Here is a 20495-nt window from a genome sequence, read left to right on the forward strand (position 1 = left end):
AGAGAGAGAGAGAGAGAGAGAGAGAGAGAGAGAGAGAGAGAGAGAGAGAACGATGGCACATATGAATGAGAATGACGATGCCGAGAGAAAGAGTTAATTCTTACGAGATAGAGTGAACGGCGATCTCGTGGCCCTTCCTGTGCATCTCCTGGACCGCGGAGTAATTGGTGTATTTGTGGGACACGAAGAAGGTGGCCTTGATGTCGCAGCCATTCGGGTTCTTGCGCTTGGCGCTGAAGATCTCCTTGTAGAGGCCGATGTTGTTATTGTTGATGGCGTCGTCGAAGGTTATCGTGACCATCTGTGGTACATCTTTGCCCGGGAGGTCGCCTGGTATCGTGGTGCCATCCTCTGAGCAGAAGCAATCAGGAAGAACGCACACGGCGGGATCGCAAGGTGGAGCTCTGTTGGGATCGTTGTCCATGTCTGCAATGTCGAGGGGATCGTTTGTTCAGTGTCATGATATCCGTTCAGAACATTTTCGCTTTCCATGCATCGCATTAGAAACGCCGTTGTAACTTCGATGCCAACTTACCGCAAATGTTCTCATCGGACCCGTCCGTGCAATCCTTTTCTCCGTTACAGAAGAGACCTCGCTCGACGCAAGATCCGTCCCCGCAGGCGAGGAAGCCATCCTGACAAAGTGGCTCCTCGGTGTAGAGCAGGGGCTTGGCTTTCCGCTCTTTGTTCTTCAACTTGCAGTTGTTAACCGAGTCCTTCCAATCGCAGGTCTGCTTGTCGATATCGAAATACAAGCCGGCCGGACATCTTATCGCCTGCAGACCAGAACTCGTGCACTGAATTACGTCGCGGCAATTGTCACCTTCGCCGGCGACCAGTCTGAACCACTCTCCCGCATCCTTGTCCTTGCAGATCTCGCTCTCGAAGCTCTCCTCCTTCTTGTCCTCTTGGCGCTTCACACGAATCGAGCCCTCTGGAAAGTAACAACGCAGTTTTGGCGACACGACGGAGACTTGATCCGATCGATCATTGCCACTCTCCGATTTGCGACTCAACGATATTTTAACCTGGAGAACTGCGCTTTTGATTTGACGAATAACCGAAAATAGATTTGTATTTGTATAAGAGATTATATACAGAAAGGAGATACAATGAAGAAAAGACCATAAAATAGGTACTTTCGCCTATCACTGTCATTATGGCGTTACACTTGTAACTACCTACAAATTATGGTTGTATACCTATGATTACCTCACTACGCAACGTAATCAGCTTAGAAAACTTGGTATCTCCACATAGCTGATTGAAGAAAGCTGCACGAGACGAATCAGACACGAGATCTCTCTCGAGTGACCTTGCGAATCTAAGCTTTTGTGCAGGGGATAAATATATCAATCGTGGCTTTCATCGGCATTTTTCAGTGTTTCATCGAAGACCCTCTGGTCTGGTAGGTATTTTGAAAAGGACAACTGAGCGCGTCCGAGGAAACGGTCGATCTGACGGACGTTCGGTTCCGTTGGTCCCCAGGACTCGCGACGTGACTTCGTGGCGGAGCGACAAACAGGGAAAGTTGTGCCCCCACCCGCGACGTTTTCAGGTGCCTGGGGCACGGCAGTGACGTCACCCATCCGGGACCGACCGGACCGAGAGGCTTTCACGCTCTAATCTCTTATGCAACCTGTTGTCCTGATGATCGCCTCGAATCCAGCCGTACGTCGAGTCGTTCTTTGCGTCGCGTCGTTCGTCCACGACGAGCGGGGAAGCAACCGCAGGATCTCGCGGAGGAGGGCGCAGGAATAGATTCATTTTACATCGAATCAGTCAGACTGCAGTGGCACTTTCGCCATTTTGAACGGCTTTGATACTACACGCGATCTTTCGTGTCTACCCGTGCGAGGTACCTCGGCTACCTCTCGATTGTACGTGATCGGCTGTTACGGTCGATTGATGATTTTTCAGCAAGGCTACCATTTCAGTTAATGCTTTAATTCCTTGTCTTTATTTCCAATCCAAACTACCGACTAAAAACTCTCATATGTGAGACATTGATACGTATGCCATTGACATTTTGAGGAATGAAATTTGTCCAACATCGCGTTTTGTATTATTTCCGACGCAATCGAATTCATAATTATCAGCGATTCTTAAGCAATACGCGCTTAAAACGAGGAGCAATCAACGTTGTTGAATCTGCGACGAAAAATCCAGTTGCTACCGGGCGGCTGTTGGCTTCTCGTAAAAATTGTCTCCCACGCTCGCGTCGCGACCGAGAAGGTCCGGGGAACTCTCACATGCCCCTCTCACTAAGCGCGAGAGAATTCGATACTCACACACATGAATCGATGTGGAGCGGTAGCGAGAGCTCTGGCAGAGAAATCTGTTACTCACCGGCAAGGACGAAAGCTGCTACCAGGAGCAGCACCAACACGGACCTCATGCTCGTCCTGACCCTCGACGGGGAACGCAACTTCCTCTCCACGACGTCGTCTTCGTGTTCGTCTTCGACGTCTTGCCACGAGCTGCTTCGCTATCACCCAACTCTTTACCCCTCGATCACTTCCGTTTAACTGATGTTTGACCGGCGCTGTTACTCAGGAAGGGATGAAAGGAGACCGATCGAGGTGAGGTGGGGATGTGGCGTAGCACCTGATGGCCACTTCCGGGACGAGCGGTGTACGGGAGGGGTTCGGGTAAAGAGCGGGGCACAATCTTCTTACGAGGGGAGATCTTGGCCGCGAGGGGTCTTCGTGTACGACGCGTACGAGACGGATATAATCGAGGACGAGTTCCCCTTCAAGGACGCGGACCTTGAAGGTGTAGGTACCGCTCACGGACTGGCTGAGGCCCGCCACTCGTCGGGCCTTATATTGCCACCACCACGACGGTGCTCGATCGGGTCCCCTCTTTCTCATCTTTGAGCATTACCGTCCGCGTAGACCGTGCCTCCGTTGATCCAGGTACGTACGAATCGATACCACCGGTTTTCCGCAATATCCTGAGTGCACGACAAACGTGCGGACTCGACGTAGAAATCGGACTGGAGTAGTTGCACGTCTCGCGCCCCTTCCAATCGAGTCGGGGGTGAACACGGTCTTCCATTTTCAGTGAAAAGTTTTCAAGTGACAAGCGCGGGAATGTCGTAACTCTGTTGTCAAAATTGTACGACGATCGTGATAGCAAAACTTTCGTCAATCGAGATTGCCAAACATATTGTATGAACTAGCGCGACGAATTAAGATCTGCATAGCAGCAATTCCGCAGGAATTTAGAGCTCACCTTGAAGTCGACTATGACCTGCGATTATGACGAGTGTCATTAATCGTCTGTTCGTAAGAAAGGAAACGAGAAAATAACCACGGTCAATAATTTTCCGGCTGTATGAAAGGTATAGTTGCGATTTCCGTAGTGGTAAGTTCGAGCATGTGACCTCGACCTAGGATCTCTTAACAGAAATATCCGCGCCAACTTATTCCAGCCAGCCGCGAGAGCGCTTTATGCGCTCGCATAAAATTCCCGTGCGAAACAGCGCGTGCACCGCTACTCGTGTCTCGATCTGATCTCCATCACTCTTCGAGCTTAGCGTGAATTAAGTTCATCCACGTGGCGATATACGCTGAGCGATAAAACAGACAGGTAGGAATGATGAAACGATTCGATCGCTATGCAGCAAATACTTCTTTATACGTATAAAAGCGCAATGAGTGCGCACAGTAAGCGAGCACTTGCATAGCTTCTCACGCGTGAAACGCTGTAAATTAGCAATGTCGACGGATAACTTCACTCGCAGGGAGATAATAAATACTCGGCCGCAACGTTTACGCATTCGCTTAGCGTAAATTTCCGCTCGTCAATGATTCCCGGGATGGAGACGAGACGATGATAACTAGCGGATCTTTTCTCCTTTACGGAGGAGAGATATGCGAGCATCGCTGGCATTTCAGTGGAGTTTACGTTGACAAGGCGAGAAAGTGATGACGATGACGTAAGTTTGTCAAGGTCGGCAGAATAATGACCTCCTTGGACGGATCGCCGTTTCGGCAGGTGAGGTATAAGGAAAAGTACATTGATTCGTTCAGCGTCGAGCGAAGCTGCCAACATGCCGCTCTCGAGGTAAAGGATATTGGGGCGGGTTGTCAATACTTGTTAAATACTGATTAAAATAACGTGTGCAATACTTTGTATAATAACACACGTTTATATTTTAATGTACCCTTCCTTTAAGCAAAGAAAAATGTTAGTTTTATATATATTTATACATAAAAAGTGTTATTTAGTTCCAAGTAAAATCGTGCAAATCTGACAACTTTCCTCATATTCTCCTGGAATTAGTTATTATATGTTTTTTATATATGGACCAAACGTGAGATGAATTTGTTTCATATTTCTATTATATAAAAGATACAGGACAATTGATCCTAAATATGGGGTAAGTTGTCAGATTTGCACAATTTTGCTTAAAACTAATCACTTTTTTGTATATAAATTTTTATGTTTTTTTCGTATGTTTTTTTGAGGACGTAATATAAAACTAGTGATAGCGATAGGATTTCGTATTATTGAGACAAGGCATATTACTGAGATATTACTGAGATATTACTGAGATAGGACACAAGCACTGGGATAAGATACTTGCGAGTGTATACACATATCTTCTCGGAATAGGAGCAATCAGATGAGCATCGGCCACACGCAGCGTTAAGCCTATCTCACACAAATTGACATAGCTGCATGAACATAAGACTGTCTGGACCAATGAGCATGAAGTAGCTATATTGATTTGCAGAGCATGCTGATTGGACGAGACGGTCTTGTGCATATGCAGCATGCCATTTTGTACGAGAGAGTCTTTAAGCCTCACGCTGCATCGTATTCTAAAAGTGACAACCTGCCCCGATCCTTCTTGTCTCATGTATATACGGATGCGCGTTATATAACTTTTTCAATTTAATTTTGTAATTTCGGTTATATCACAGAGAAGCATAACGGCTCCCAAAATACTTAACAATTAATCTCATTCTATTTCAGTCAGTTTATCCGACATTTTTCATAAAAGAGATTATATGTATAAACTATGTTGCAATAATAGTTGACAAAATACAAAAAAATATATTTAAAACTATAATATTTCTTATGATTGAAAAGAAATTGCCAATAATTCCAACATCAATAAAACAGTCGAAAGAGAGGTCAGAAAAATTTATCCTCCCAGTCTAACTTTGGGAAAGTGCTTGCAAATATGACATGTTTTTGCTATTGTCGTACATCTGATTTTGCTATTGTCGTACAACACGAATTAATAAGTAAGTTAAGTTTTGTAACAACTAATCAGCGTGACTTGTAGTTTCACTCTCCCGTACAATCGGAGAGTTAGGATTGCAAGCGCCGTCGTTGAGACGCGACGATGGTAGTCGTCGTCCACGTGGCAGCTCTCAGCGACAATCCCGAGACACCCCTTAGTTTATGGGCTGCGAGTCGCAGCCGTCGTTTCCTCATGAGCAAAATGCGCCCTTAGATCCCTCTGAAGGTCTCTTTATTGTCGTAGCTACTGTATACGAGAATGACGGTAATTTCGGTGCGCTCCACGGCAATTCGAGCGCGTTACGCGGAGACCGAAATTGCGGCGTCGCGAAGATTTATGAATTTTATTGTGGGCGCTTCCGGCCATGTCGTAAAATGGCGTATCCGTCGCGATACCGGGTGGAAATTACGCCTGGCTGCACACGGAGCCGCGCGGAAAATGAGACGTTACCGCGCGTGATTAGTGGAAAGTCGCGTGTGTGTGATATGATTGATGTTATCGCTGAGGGCGATCGAGCGCGTTTTACGTAATCTTTGTTTATATCGAGCGGCGGATATCGCGCGGATCGCCGAGCGGGAAAAACGCGTCGACAGCTTTCTACGATGACCTAAGATTTTTACATAACGCTGAGAAATGAAGCGGACAAATATTCATCCGTCGCTTCTTATGTCGTCGGCGTTATTTCTTACGGTACATTACTTCGCGCTAACAGGCGTCGTCGCCGTCGTCCTCGTCGTCGTCGTCGTGGACTTGCGGTCGCGGCGGCCGCGATACGCGCTCGAAAGTGAAACCACCACGGTGGATGCAGTCTCGTTTGCCGCCGGGCAATATCGGTCGCTCCTCCGCACAATGACAGATCGAACGTCGAAATATCACGATAACGTGACACAATCGCTCTGGCAAGCCGCGAATTGGACGCGCCGTTCTTTCTCAGGGAGATTTTCACACCTTAGCAGAAAACCAGGAACCAGGAAAAGCTAATCATAACTCGTACTGGTAGAAAAAGTAGAAACTGTTGTCGACCATTACACCTGATTATCAGCACGAGTTCTATGATTGCTTTCTGCTTTTCTGCTTTTCTCAAGTTGTGAACTCTCCCTTGAACAATGCGGCACGACGTCGCGATCTCTCATTGGCACTCGCAGGCATCCAGCCGATCTGCAGATCTGTTTTTTCAAATGTCACAGCGAGAGCCACACGGGTAAGGGCTGTCTTGGCATTTTGGACGGGCCGCGGTCGCACGTGGCTCGTTGCACCATCGTCGCCGGCTCTCGTCGTCTCGCTCCCGTCGTCGGTCGTAAATGCCAAGTCGCTCGCGAATCTCTCTCTCCGCGACGGATCCCGCCGCTTTTCGTCGCTGTATCGATGACTCGGCGAGAAATCGATCTGCGCCCGCGCTGCCAGGAATGTGCCCTTTGCTGGCCGCGAATTCTCCGTGTGGCGACGCGCACCCGTGCGCGCGAGTCGCGCGAGTCACCTGCACGGAGGGAAAATTTCAATTCATATGACTGAATGGAAACCGGACGAAAAACTCGCTGACGAGTAATAGCATGTCTGTTACTGCGATCGGAAACATTTGTTTGAACATTCAGCTGCTCTAGTATTCGGTTGAGGTGACTTTAAATAGAAATCTCCTATAGAAGTATTTCTGTTCCTATACAGCCGAATTTTTCATAAAGTTCTCCAGACACCAGAAAATCCAGTTACACTAACGGAGTTGTCCTTTCTATGTAGTACGATCCATGTAGTTCGCAAACGCCGTTAGCGCGCGAATATTCGTAATTAGTTTGAATTCCAGACGTAAAGTTCTCTCTCTCTCTCTCTCTCTCTCTCTCTCTTTCTCTTAATAACTAGCTTCGAAACTTATTAAGATCTATTTCCTATCTAACGCTATTGCATCGATTGAAAAATGTGTATTATGTTAGTTATGGTAATGCCATTATCTGATTAAAAGATGACCCTTGAAAATAATTCTAAAGTATTTTCCAAAAAAATCACAGATGACGTCCGAACAAGTTCAAACATGTTCTTACACACGGCAGTTAAGCCGGAACTTACGTAAAGTTCCCGGCGACGATACGTTGGCGGTACTTCGTTTATCTCGGTCGATTCGCACCGACTCCACCGCGAAAACGGAATCAAAGTGTTTCCGCGATATCAAACACGCTGTTTCGCGTTCTGGCTAATGGGATATCGCGTAGCTCTCCATATGGTGCAATCGTGGACACAATGTTCACTGGACAGTGAACTCGAAACCACTAGAAAGTATGTCTCGACCTAACGCACCGGCTGGTGTAACGGCTATAAACTTGCGCCTGCCGGCCGCTTGATAATACCGTTTGCCGCTCTTCTTCGCTCGCCTCGAGCTATTCGCTCCCGTCGTTTCATCGTCTTGTACGGCGCGTACGCGTACAATGGCGCTTCTTCTTCTTGCGAGACGTGTCGAGACTCGCACGGAGAATCCATCGCGGAGATCCGCGCTGCAGGAATTTGCCCTTTGCCGGTTATAAAACCGGCGACTGTACAAAATGCCACTTTGCTCCTAAGTGCCGACGCGAAAGTATCGGAATGCGCATTACACCGTCCAATTACACTTAACGATATTCTGATCGTCGCCCAGACGATTCCCCCTATTCATTAGTTGCCGATCGGCCGGTAGATCGGCGCGGTCGGCCACGTGGAAACTTAGCGCACTGCGCGTAATCGGCTCGGCAAATCACCGTCTCACGATGGGAAAAAATGCACACTTCAATGGACTTCCTCGATCGAGAGGATCCACACGTGCTGCGATTGCCATGATCGCGTCATCACTCGCGAGAGCAGGAAGTGCCGTGAGAGGATGCGTTCACCTAGAGTCCCTCGAGTCAGAGTTAGGGAGAACTCACATCTTAGCAGAAAGACAGGAAACAGAAAGGCAGAAGCCAATCAGGACTCACACTGATGGTCAAGTGATAGTTGATTAATTTCTGCTTTTCTACTAAGATGTGCATTCTCCTTCAGGACACCACTTATGGGGATAAAGTGAGTGAGTGAGAAAGAAGTTGCAGCGTGCTTTGTCATTTCAGTCTCAGAGCTTCTCTCTCACTTCTCTATTAAAGTTTTTCTTTCACTCCCACTCGCGTCCCATCCCTAAGAATGGCGGGCAGAATACAGACAAACCATCATGTTTTGTCCTAATTTTTTGACTAAAGGAATTGTACGTTCACCGACCCTCGACCGAACGGTGGTTTCTCGGTTGCCTTGTTGGGTGGCGTCTCTAAGTGCAACGATGATTCACGTAATTGCAATCGCCGAATGGACGATTGCGTCGTGCCCGGCCTGAGCCACACCGCATCGCCGACGCGCGCTTAGAAAGCGGCTCGCGTGCCACAAGATCTATCTGAGACTTGGCAGATCTCGTTATCGATAACACTCTTAAGGCCATCCACCCGGAGTATAGATTGAATCGCCGGTGGTCTGCACAGGCGAGATCGAGATCCGTGAAATCAAACAGCAGTCGTTTGCGAACGATCGCAAATTAATTTGTCGCGTGGCGAAGCGTCGACGAGTGACTCGATCCACCGCCGTGTTCAGCAGTGATGGAAAAGTCGTGGTTCAAAATGTCGACGGTGAGTAGAACACGGTAATCGCGATGAGATGATTGGAATACGCAAGGTGATGGCGAATGTGTGTCATTCGGCAGGAATGATATGGTTTGGAGAGTATAATTCCACGTTTAACTCATGATATTTCCTCGATTTCGCAAATGACCTTGACCTAATATTTTTAATAAAGCGACCAGATTTTCCAGGCTGACTATGAAACAATTTGATCTTGATGTTGACATATTCCAATTCTACCAGCGTTTTCAGACATTGCCTCTGACACGTATTCTTTCGTATTAAATGCATTTTGGTGTTTTCAGACATTGCCTGATATACTTGCTCTCTCGTATTGAATACATTCTAGACCAACTATTAATGTTTATTTTAAATAACTTTAGAAGATATTTTTGTAAATTATAAGTGTATTTTCTATTTTTTCTCCTTTTTTTCTTATGTGTATAAAAACAACTAATCCCATAAAAGAATAAGTTGCATTGAATTGAATCTTCCAATAATAGTCTTTCATTCCAGTTCGTTGCTAACCGCGAATGGCATATCGATTGATGAATCCAATCAATTAGACGAGGACGTCGATTGACCAATTTAATGGGATTTTTTACTTTTTAGCAGTTCGAGGAGAAGATACACGATCGATATCCAAAAGTCATGTAAAAATGGATAAAGTTCTTTGCGGAGCGAGGCGCGCCATGATCCCCGACGAGATTTGGGATTTCGATACGTTGCGAATTTTCGATTCGGAGAATTATGTAAGTTTTCCGATTGCAAAAGCGCCGTCGTACCTAGACTTTTACTCTCTGCGGGGAAACTTTCCAAACGCTGCGTTTCGTTCCGCACGCGGCGATCCGATAGAAGTGGCTGCGTTAAGCAACACTCGGTCTCTTATCAGCGGCCCGTTGCGAAAACGCGAGTCTTTCGGAGCAGATCGGTGCGGCCCTGACGTGACATATGCCACGACGGTGAAAGGAAAGAAGACGAGGCAGCGATACGGCGGCAAAAGCAACAACCAGGCGTCGGCGAAGCCTTCGAGGCGAAGAGCTTTCTCTGCCCGCGGCCAAGGCACCGCCGATCACCTGCACTTGCACGAAAGCCGCACAGAGCCGCTCTCTGTCCGTACCGCGGGCTCCATCTTTCGTTGATCCAGCATATCGTCTGCCGACGATTCTTGATCGTCGATCGTTGATCGTCGATCGTTGAGTAAGGATCGCGGCATCCCCGACGATCGAGCTAGCAGTTGCATGAAAAGCGGCTAAAGACTTCAAACAGTCAAATTGCAATATGCGACTTTGCACTAACAATCATTTTTACATGAAGAATAAGATAAAACCATGTAGTGTCTTCCAGCGAATATCGAGATATTACTATCCAATCGAGAATATCTAATGTACGCTATCAGCGCGCGACCAGTGCATCATCCATTGAACAGAGATAATTAAAGTAACGGTAAAAGTAACGGTTGAATTCGTTACCGTTACTGTAAAAGTATAACGGTATCGGTAACGACGTTATTTTCCCATTCTAGTTTTAACAGCGCATTTCAGTTCTTAAAATATAAGTAGCATGTATGAAACGGAAGGATAATAAATAAAATGTCGATTTACCTAATTCTGTTATAAAATCCTGCAGCAACCATTACTATAAAATTTTCTCTGTATGTTACCGGCAAAGTGAGAAAATCGGCATTGTATAGAATATCATTACATACGAAACATCATAGACATTATATATAAAAATTGATAGACATTCTGTAGAATACTTAAGTACTTCTGTAGAACACTTAAGTATTATATATAATACCACAGTTTCACGCAATGTCGATAATGTGTACGTCACGTAGAAAATACATAAGCGATCCGCGCGGATGCAATTTTGAAATCTACAGCACAACCCTGACGTAGCGACAAACGATCTCTATTATCATGCAGATTGAATGTAACACGCGAGATAGGCGAGGAGAGCAAACAGGCGATCGTATGATCGTGCGCTGGTACGTGTGTGCCGCCAGCACAGCCGCTCCATCGTGAATCGATCATTGAAATCTCCCTTTTCGTTGATAATTGCATTAATAGTGAATTGTGCCATTAATGTGCACGCACGTGTTGCCGCCGGGTTCCCTCTTGGCCCGTTGCAAAATTATATCTCTCTTCGCTCATTTAATTCCCCGGTCGATTACTTTAATCACGGTCGACCCTTGAATGTCGACCCGGCCACATACACGCGAGTATAACGGCACACAGATGCACGACATTTGTCAGAGCCGAGCCTGAATTAATCAACGCTGGCACGAAAGTGGCAAACGACGTTGTGTGCGTGACGTGTCGGCGATGCGGCGGAACAACGGAACTTCATGAAATTCCCAATTCCTCGGAGAGCCGCTTCGACGACCGCGCAATTTTCATACAACGCATGAATAAACGCGGCGCACACTCCGATAATGTCCCGCGGCCAAATTCATCGACCGGCAATTTAATAGCGACTGACAGAGCCCGCATGTAGTTGCGGAAATTCGATTAACGCCGGCGCGCGCGCGCGCCGTACAAACGAAACGTTAAAAAAAAGAACACAACAGCGATAAAGTTTACGCGCCAACGTGGGCGACAGGGAGAAAATTACGTTTCTGCTATATGTTCCGCCACCTGCCTTCCGTTTCAATATTTATGCACGCCGTTTTAGACGCAGATATTCCAGAGATACCTTGAACAACGTGCCTTGAAACTGCGTCTTCAAGGCGGAGTTATTTATATTTCCTGCGATTGAAGCGAGTGAAAATAGAAGTCCTTTGGCGGTATTAGGTGCCGCTGAATATTCACAAGTTCGCTTCTCGCGGACTTCCGCTGGAGAAATTTCATGCGCATACCTACTTTGCGGTACGTGCGGTTTATTCGTGCAGTTGACCGTACGGCCTCGCTAAATCTTCTGCAGTTAAGCTCACAATATAGCCGTGATTCCATCGGAGCGCGTAACGTCGCGGGTCACCCCTTTGTTATTCATTGCGATGGCTTCATTGATCGTCGCATTAGCGTGCCCTGCGAGGAAACGCCAGGAAATGTCCCTCGCCGTTTTTGACAGACTTCGAACTTGCCGTTCGGCAGCTAAGAATAAGAGACCGGTGTTGTTTTCACATCTGCTTCCTCGCACACGTCTAAGAGTTTCAACAACCCCGCCGAAGGTAACCCGAGAAAATTGATCGCGAAGGAAGCGGCAAGGCATTCTCTCTTCTGCTTTCAAGATAAATGGATCTCGTGCAGCGAGCAACTGGAAGCGCCATATTTATCCGACGACGATCGATCGAGCGCAGCCTCGGAAAACGATGCACAATTCTTCGAGTGCAACCCCCAGAGGCATTTGTCCCTGCGATCGTGCGACCTTGACTGTCGATTTTTAGATCGTCTTGAGACCGTACGGCTGGCGTCCTCGCGTCCGATATTCAATTTACCGGATATGAGTTGGAGTCTCGAAGGACTCGCGACGTATCGATCACGTAATGCAACGCGCGTTACTCTATCGCTTCCCGGCTCATCTGCTGGCTGTAAGATGTGTGTGTACGTACGTGTGCCTTGTCATTTTATGTAACACATAAAATGTAACACGGTTCTTCTGAAAAGGAGTCGATCAACATTTTTGGCGACCTCATCTAAAAATATCACGTTGCATCGCGCGTTGCGACGTTTATCTTTTTATTAATAACATCAAACGGATGTCAAATAGATCAGAGTCCGTTCGTATGTATGTATCCGCTTCTGGTGTTGCTGCTGCATTCGCAAGACGAGAACGAGCCTTTGTTAGCCACTCATAGACTTGTATATTTAGACCCTTATTCTGGACTCTCTTTTACCGATAAAAGGTCTCGAAATGCGCTTACAAGTCAATCAGAAAACTTCGAAGTGACATTCAGAGGCGCTTTTATCGATAAAAGAGAGTTCAGAATAAGGACTATAGACTGAGCGTTCCACAAGAGGCCACGAAGACTCGACCAGAAAAGGATATCCTGTTAGTGCAGGCTATAGATATATAGACCTTTATTCTGCACTCTCTTTTCTTGATAAAAACGCCTCTAAACATGTTTAACAACCAATAAAAAGGCTTATAAATCATATTTAAAGGCATTTTTACTGATAAAAGAGAGCTTAGACAAAAGGCCATAGAATAGACTGCACATTGCTGTAAAAGAGATGAAATCATTGTTAGCAAGAGAGGTCACTATAGAGTAAAATGTTTTCCTTGTCTAATTTTCTAGTTGGTGGGCAAAACAAAGAAGAAGAAATAATCACATGACGAATATGATTTCTCTCTTCTTTCACCATATGTCATTCTTTCTTTTATTTCTCCTACATTATTTCTTGTCATATCACTATGTGACAAGGAATGCATTTGACTTAGCACATCTCTCTGCCTCCCAATCATCAGCCATTTCATAAGAGCGCGTAATCAATTTTACAAGTCTATGGTGCATTCGACTTTTGTTTAGCTTGACTTCTATTGGAGAAAGCTAAATGAAATGTCTAAGGATCGAATATCCGTGGAGAATGGAAAAGCAATATAGCTTTCCCTCCAATCTCATCTTCAAACCTCTCATAAAAAGCCGCAGTCTATGTATACGAGTCTAAACGTGCACCGCGGAATTATGTTGCAGCCGCATTGCGTGGTGTATCAGAATGTTGTACGCGAGACTCCTGTTTTGCCTGCATGCGGGAGAGACCGGTCGAGCTGTCGAGGCTGGATATATCGATTGCGGCGGGGCAAAGGGGTGTTGGAAGATCGTCCTGTACGAGGCTCGCTGGCCGCTGGCGTTAGGAGCGGGCTTCCAGGGCCGTAACGTATGGCTGCTGCCACCTTTGCGTGGCGATGACCTTGACCTACGGGGTTCCTGCCGCGCCGGCGTCGCGTCCTCGTCCTCTGTCACGTGGCGTTCCCGTCCTCGTCTCACTCACGTCCCTCGTGCGCAACTCATCCCGCTTCGTTCACCTGAGACCGATAGCGGACGGCTCATCCGGTCGGATACATCTGCGTTACGATGGCCTGCCGACCTCCAGAGTACCATCGATTATGGTGAGCCGATAGGCTAGGAAATTTGTACTCAGCTTGGTATTCGATCGTGCGGCTGTGGGTGTGTGACGATCGCATGGGAGCTCTTCAAATTTCTGAGAATGAGAGAATGAAATATGTCTCTGTTCCCATACACCTCGACAATACTCATTCTATTCTTTCTATCTTCTATTCCTTTATTCGTGATATGTCATATTTGTTATTTGCCGTATTCCATATTCATTATTTGAGCGGGACGCAGTAGAGGTAATAATCACGCAATGCACGGGATGAAAAGTTTCCCTCTCATTTCGTACTCCCTCTCAGCTTCTCTCTCTTCTTTTCTCTCATCTCGCCACATTCTCCAAATGGTTCCGTCCGTTTGTTGACCGTTCGTCGCGACGAAACATTTCTTCGTCCTTTCTGTCCCGTCCTTCCATTCTCTTCTTCTGTTCTTCACATACGCAAATTAGCTTCTCTACCTACAATCACACGCTCAACGATACTAATGATGCCACTCTGCACTCCAGATATATGTCCCGGCGAGTGCATTATTCCATATTTTTACCCGACGTGTCTCACGAGCTTTTCCCGTGACATAATAAATTACATCTGTCTGTCTCTCGACTCTACGCGCATCACACACATATGTGCGCGTTTCCTTTACTTTTTTCCTGCATACTCTATTATCCCGTTCATACTACTTCCTCTTGCACGATTCGCTTTGCTTCTGTGCCGTTTCGCCTCATTCTTTTGCCGTATCGTAAACACGGCTAAAACGTGGAAGAACACGGTGACTGAAACAAACGAAATTACATTTACCCTTTGTGCAATAACCTCCCAGTTTCATATCATCAGAGCATGAAACTCGAACTTATACTAGAGGCACTTTCAAACGTGCTCCAAAATAACTTTTGAAGTCCTCGATGTTTGCCAGTCTTAACAGTTTCTTCAAAAACTTCTGCTGGTTCGTCCATCGATTACGTGCCTCTTGCACTCATAAATCCGTTCACTTCGTCGTTCCCGCTCATTTTTATTTTATTCCACCGATATTTTTTGCACTACGTCCCCTTTTTTATTCCGTACATTACGACTTGAAAAGTTCATATTTATTCGTCTTCAGCTTGGGTTGGTCGGTCAAAGACACGCTGTCATTCCCTTATCCTCGAACTTTCCATTAAATTTGGCTCAACTACCCCTCTTCGCTTGTCTCGACGCGTCTCGATACGCGCGTCTTTTCAAGTTAGAATCAATACACTCGATATATAACATGTTTTATAGCGACGCGACGGCAATGAATAATCGGCAAAGTTTGAGGATTATCGGAAAATGCATTTGTATATTCAGTCATGCAAAATCGAAATAAATATGTCATCCTTGTCTCACAGATACGTCAGAGTCGATGCGACAGAGTCGATGGATCACTCTATTTGTGTTATATAAGTAAATACAATTAGTTCAATTGGAAAAATTTAATTCAAAACGCGAGAAAGAGAGACAGATAGAGCAACAGTTATCGTAAATTAAAAATCAAGCAAATTGGTTCAACTATACATCAGTTGCAGAAAGGATAACTGGTTCGAGCAGAATTGGCGGAAAAATAAAACTGGACTAATCGTATTTCTCTTTGTTCGGTTGAAATTTCAATGCTACACACGAAGAGACCCAACAGCAATTTTTATCTTTGATCTTTTTCGACAACAGAAAGCAGTCTCGATTAAAGTTATTATTCCAGCATAATTACTTTTTTCCTCCGTCGGATTTTCACATTTTTATTTCGACGAAATAAAGTAGCCTGCGACGTGATCAAGCGAATAGAAAAGCGGGATCACGACCCTCCGCGAAAAATTCATCTTGAAATATTGAGAGTGACGCGAGTCCATCTGCCGATGCGACTCATCGTCCCGCGCCGATAACAGAGCCACCACTCTCACCCTCGACCGGCACAGCGAAAACAACCCTCCCCGCCGCACCTTTCCACCTGGCTTCCCACCCCTTCCTACGAGGCTGCTGGACGGGCAACCCCCGCGAGGCGAAGCACACGGTCCTGCCGCGCGCGCGGCCGGATCCAGTCGCAGTTTGAACCTCGAGGAGACTGATCGTGAGTCCGATCGTAATCCTGGACCAAGTAAACGGACGCCTCGGAGAATCGTGCCAGGATCTTCTGCCATGCGACCAGGAGCATGCAGGTAGGATCCTCGCCGACAGTCGGCCGATCGCGTACATCTTGCCAAGTGACTCGAACGTCATCGTGATTTGCGCGCTCGAAAGAATCCGCGTTCGTCAGCTTCCCGATCTTGAAGTGGTGATCATGACATCGTGATTCGCACAAGAGCAACGTAATCTCTATGGCTCTTTGAGGAATCGGTTAGGCACGATCGAAGGCAGCCAGTGAGTCGTTCCTCTATGTAATCGATAGCGAAGTCATGTAGTGAGCTTATCATGGCATAAGATTCTATGGACTGTCCTCAGGATGCAAATGATTGATGTAGATCATCCTCAATGTCAGGTTGACGTAGATGTTACAAAGAATGTCGTCCATGATTGTGTGACGATTCGCGCGACTTTTGTTCAAAGTCCGCCGTATGAGAAGCATACAGGTGGGTCGAGAAATCATCCCAGGCGGTCGGTAGTTTGCTGTCGCGTCGTGTGTAGATGGTTGACGTTACTAAGGATGTATCGATGATGGACGTGGCGGAAATGACATGCATGAAATATACGCTTGGCGTATATTACCTGCCGCATATATTTCTCAAGTCAATCGCTCAATTGCACTTCGTCATTTTAAATGTACGTCCCTCAACGTCCTCGTAGACCATGATGTTTACTTTTTAAAATTACTTTGCTACATAGTTCATCTTCTCACATTTATCGCGCGTCTTTCCCGGGCATATTTTACGACAACAATGACGATCCTCCTTCACTGTAGTGGATTGCACATGGGTGGCCGCAATGAGAGAACTTGTTGGATTCAATTTACGAGCGTACCTGAAGCGATCGCAACAACTCCAAGGTCCGACTTTGTGGCAGGTGGTTCTCTCTTACCACGGCGAACTCGCGGTCTCTCTACGTGTAATCTCTAAAGTTATCTCCCATACCTTTCCTCACTCGCTACTTCTCTTATCGATTTCTCTTCGTTCCTTTCTCTTCTGTGCGGTGCCTTTATAATTAAAAGAAAAGAAACGGCCACGTGTAAAATGATGAAGCTATTAAAAGCTCGCAAAGTTAAATTCAGTTGCGTATTTTCTGTTTTCTCTTAACACTTCATGTGATATCCGCGTTGAGGTCTGACATCGCTCCAGCGCGTACTTTAGCTGAGGATTAATTTACCAGAAATTGGCGAAGTGGCGCGCGCGTCCGCATCGTTTGGGGATATTTCTATGCGCGATTAAACGCGCGTAAAGATCGTTGAGATGACACAAAATGCATTCGAACGAAAGGTCTTTTCATTCATTCGGGACAGGCATCGTGCCAGGAAAACGATCTCGTTTTTCCTTTCCTTTATTGACCGCCACTATGCCAAGGCCAAACAGGAAGACGCAATCTCGTAGTCACGGTCACGAACGAACGTGTCTCTTTACGGAATTATGCGAATCGAATCAGTTCACCTCTCGGCTGATATTACGAACGATTATTCCCTTTTGGCGTTCTCGATCAACTCGTTTGTGTCACGACTAATTTGCGGCTCTAACAATCGCGGCTCAAACATTCTAAGTAAATTGTTGAAAACGTTTCGCTGACTCTTTATTCTCTCTCTCTCTCTCTCTCTCTCTCTCTCTCTCTCTCTCTGCGAAACATTTAATCGCCATTTAACAGACATGCCCGTGAGAGAATCGGCATGCGATATATTGCAGCGGAGCAACCCGTACGGGTGTTCGTGAACGTATTAATTTTGCAAGGCGGTCACGAATTATTTGTGGGAAAAGAGTGGAATGGAATGAAACTTCTAATCGTGCCAGGGATCGTGCGTGGTTCACGGTATTTTATTGCTGAATACGTAACGGGCAACATGTTTCGCGCAGTTATTAGATTAAATCATGGAAAATGCATCGTGGAAAAATTTGTGCAAGCCAGACGGAGAATTTTCTGCCAACGCGGACGTCCGATATGATTTACTACAGCTTTTCGCGGAGATTGCTCGTCTTGGGAAGCGCTGGGGAGCTCTTCAAAACTTCTGGAGCCGACCGTGAACATTATTTAAATGTCAGAATTCGTGAACTCACGGACGCGCGGTATGTCACAGCGGAGTTGCGGATATCTTCTCAACTCTTGCAGCTCCGACTTAATTTCAATTTAATTAAAGCATTCCTCGCGAAAGGACGAGATACTCCGTGTCGGTGTTGACCGCGCACTCGGCTATCCTCGCACTCACCATTGCGGACTTCTTCTCCGTCGAACGATTTGGAGCACCGCCAGAATGGAATTGCATTTAAAGCTCGCAGCTCTCGTTTAGCAGATTGCGACGTTCCACGGGGGGAAAAAAAAAGAAAGGTGAAGACATGTGTACGACTAATGAGTCGATTATTCGCTCAGGGTCTCTCGCTGAAAATTGGCCCGCTCGACCGGCAGATCGCGCTCGTCCAAGCGGGCGACGCGAATCGCGCAAGGGATCGCCTGATTTCGCCCTAACAAGAGGGAAAGACCTTCTCCTTCGAAGCGACTGTTCGCCATATGAATTCCGCATAGTTTTGAACCGACCATTTTTGCAATTGAGAGAGGAGGAGGGAAGTTACTCGTTTTCTCGCTCGCTCTCGCCGCGACGAACAAACTTTTTATTATTATGGCGGAAACAAACCTGCATTTTAAAGAGCCTTTACATTATCGACCTGATTTCATATCGCGGAGCATCGTGCATTCCCCTCGCTATGGCTCCTAGCGTGACTCGAAATCGTTCTGCGAAGCTATAAAAAAGAAAAAACAAAGCAAGAATGAAGAAAGAAAAATGTTTGATGGGCTTTCCTACGAACATCGTAAAAGGGTGGCGTGGAATAACAATCGAGGGAGGAAAACGCAAAGACTGAGTGCAGGCATGCGACGCGTTTGCAACGAGTTCCATTCGAGTGGTCGTCGTTCGTTTTTCCCATCTAATGACAACTGCCACGGACATGTAGAATAGATTGCACATTGCTGTACGAGGGATAAAATCAGCATTAGCAAGAGAGGTTAATAGAGTGTAAGATACTTTCAGTTAGTCCGTTCTTTTTTGCCGTACTGCCTGCACTAGCTTGCACTAATCCTCTTTTCCTTTTTTCTCCACCAAATTTCAACTATATATCTACTTTTTTTTATTTTTTCATTTTCATTTTGTAAGTGTACATTAGTTTAGCGAGAAAAAACAGATTTTTTGTCTAATTGTGTGTATTTGATAAAGAGGACGAAGAAAAAGAAGCGAATACGTGACTAAAATGCGTCCTTTCTTTCTTTTACTATGACCCTTATTCTAAATTATATCGATAAAAGTGCCAGCAAATGTGACTTCTAAGCCTTCTGATTGATTTATTTAGAGCCACTTGCATCAATGAAAAAGAGTTCAAAATAAAGGTCTATGTGTCACTCTCTCTTTTGTTTCTTCTACGGCGCCTCCTCTTAGAGTGCCGTAGTGTGTGACAGAGAAAGTATTTGACTTAGCATATCTCTGTCCTTAAATCTTGCCATCAGTCGCCCCGTAAGAGCGCATAGTCTATTCTGCAGGTCTACGGACATAACTGCGAGTTTCACGGCTCGTTTCTGTTCAATCCGATATTCAATCCGATATTATTTCAATTACGACGTGTCGTCATCTCTCCGGTACATCCAGCTCGTGCTTTATCGATCTGTTTCGCATACGCTCCTTCACGCTACCTTCGTTCTTTGCTGGGTCAACGTTTCTTCATGCGGGTGAAAAGAGCATACGGTGAATGCTATCTTTCAGTGTCATTTTCCGACGCAAGGATACGTTTCACGAAAGATCCATCGATCTTCCTGCACACTTGCACTGTGTCTTATCAACTTGTCATGCATAAGTATCGCTAGCATTTATCTTGCTCGTTAACATAAAATTCTATTGCTGCGCGACAATAAAGCAATTTCACACCTGCGACGTAAACTTCATAAGAGAGAAAGTGCACAAGTGAGTATTTCGCTAAGGCTTGCTAAGATCGCGCAAAGCTACGCGCGCCTGTCAACGAAACGCATAAACAACATGTCATACACTGAGAGAAATGACTTGGTGAATAACACTATACTCGTCTTATGAAAGTAATATGGTGAAAGTTATATGTGATATTTGGTTCACATATCCAATATTCTGATTACGATGCCTTGACGTTTCTGGTAGTCAATACCGAAATATTTAGTTATCTAGATAGTCATAGCATCTAGATAGTTTGGTAATTCTCTCTAGATGTGTGGTACTATTAACGCGATAGTTAATTGTTACTCGCTGCGATGTTTCCTTTTCCATCTATACTAATTTGTAAAGACGTCGGTGCTATAAAATAATGGACGTTGAAACCGTCAGATATTTGGAAGAATAAAATTCCTTAAAATATGTCGATGAATTTAGAAATAAATATACAAATGAAGATTATATACAGTAAGTATATGAAAATTATATATATATATATATA

General features: G+C 45.7%; 2 protein-coding genes across 4 annotated transcripts in view; one reads left to right on the plus strand and one right to left on the minus strand.

Annotated features, from left to right (window-relative positions):
- LOC116842902 overlaps nucleotides 1-2816 on the minus strand; it is a 5894-nt gene extending 3078 nt beyond the window's left edge. For both annotated transcript variants that reach the window (XM_032812748.1, XM_032812749.1), the window contains exons 1-3: nucleotides 2350-2816; nucleotides 536-934; nucleotides 105-426 (exon numbers count right to left, since the gene is read on the minus strand). In XM_032812748.1, the coding sequence (XP_032668639.1) occupies nucleotides 105-426; nucleotides 536-934; nucleotides 2350-2398 (770 nt within the window). In that variant the 5' untranslated portion in view covers nucleotides 2399-2816. The remainder of the gene's footprint in view (nucleotides 1-104; nucleotides 427-535; nucleotides 935-2349) is intronic.
- A 13118-nt stretch (nucleotides 2817-15934) lies between these two features.
- LOC116842940 overlaps nucleotides 15935-20495 on the plus strand; it is a 13087-nt gene continuing 8526 nt past the window's right edge. For both annotated transcript variants that reach the window (XM_032812833.1, XM_032812834.1), the window contains exon 1: nucleotides 15935-16076. In XM_032812833.1, coding sequence (XP_032668724.1) covers nucleotides 16071-16076 — 6 coding nt within the window. In that variant the 5' untranslated portion in view covers nucleotides 15935-16070. The remainder of the gene's footprint in view (nucleotides 16077-20495) is intronic.

The sequence above is a fragment of the Odontomachus brunneus genome, unplaced genomic scaffold, assembly GCF_010583005.1.
Source record: "Odontomachus brunneus isolate Ranch 3 - 2012 unplaced genomic scaffold, Obru_v1 Obru_scaffold_028, whole genome shotgun sequence".
NCBI classification, from domain to species: Eukaryota; Metazoa; Arthropoda; class Insecta; order Hymenoptera; family Formicidae; genus Odontomachus; species Odontomachus brunneus.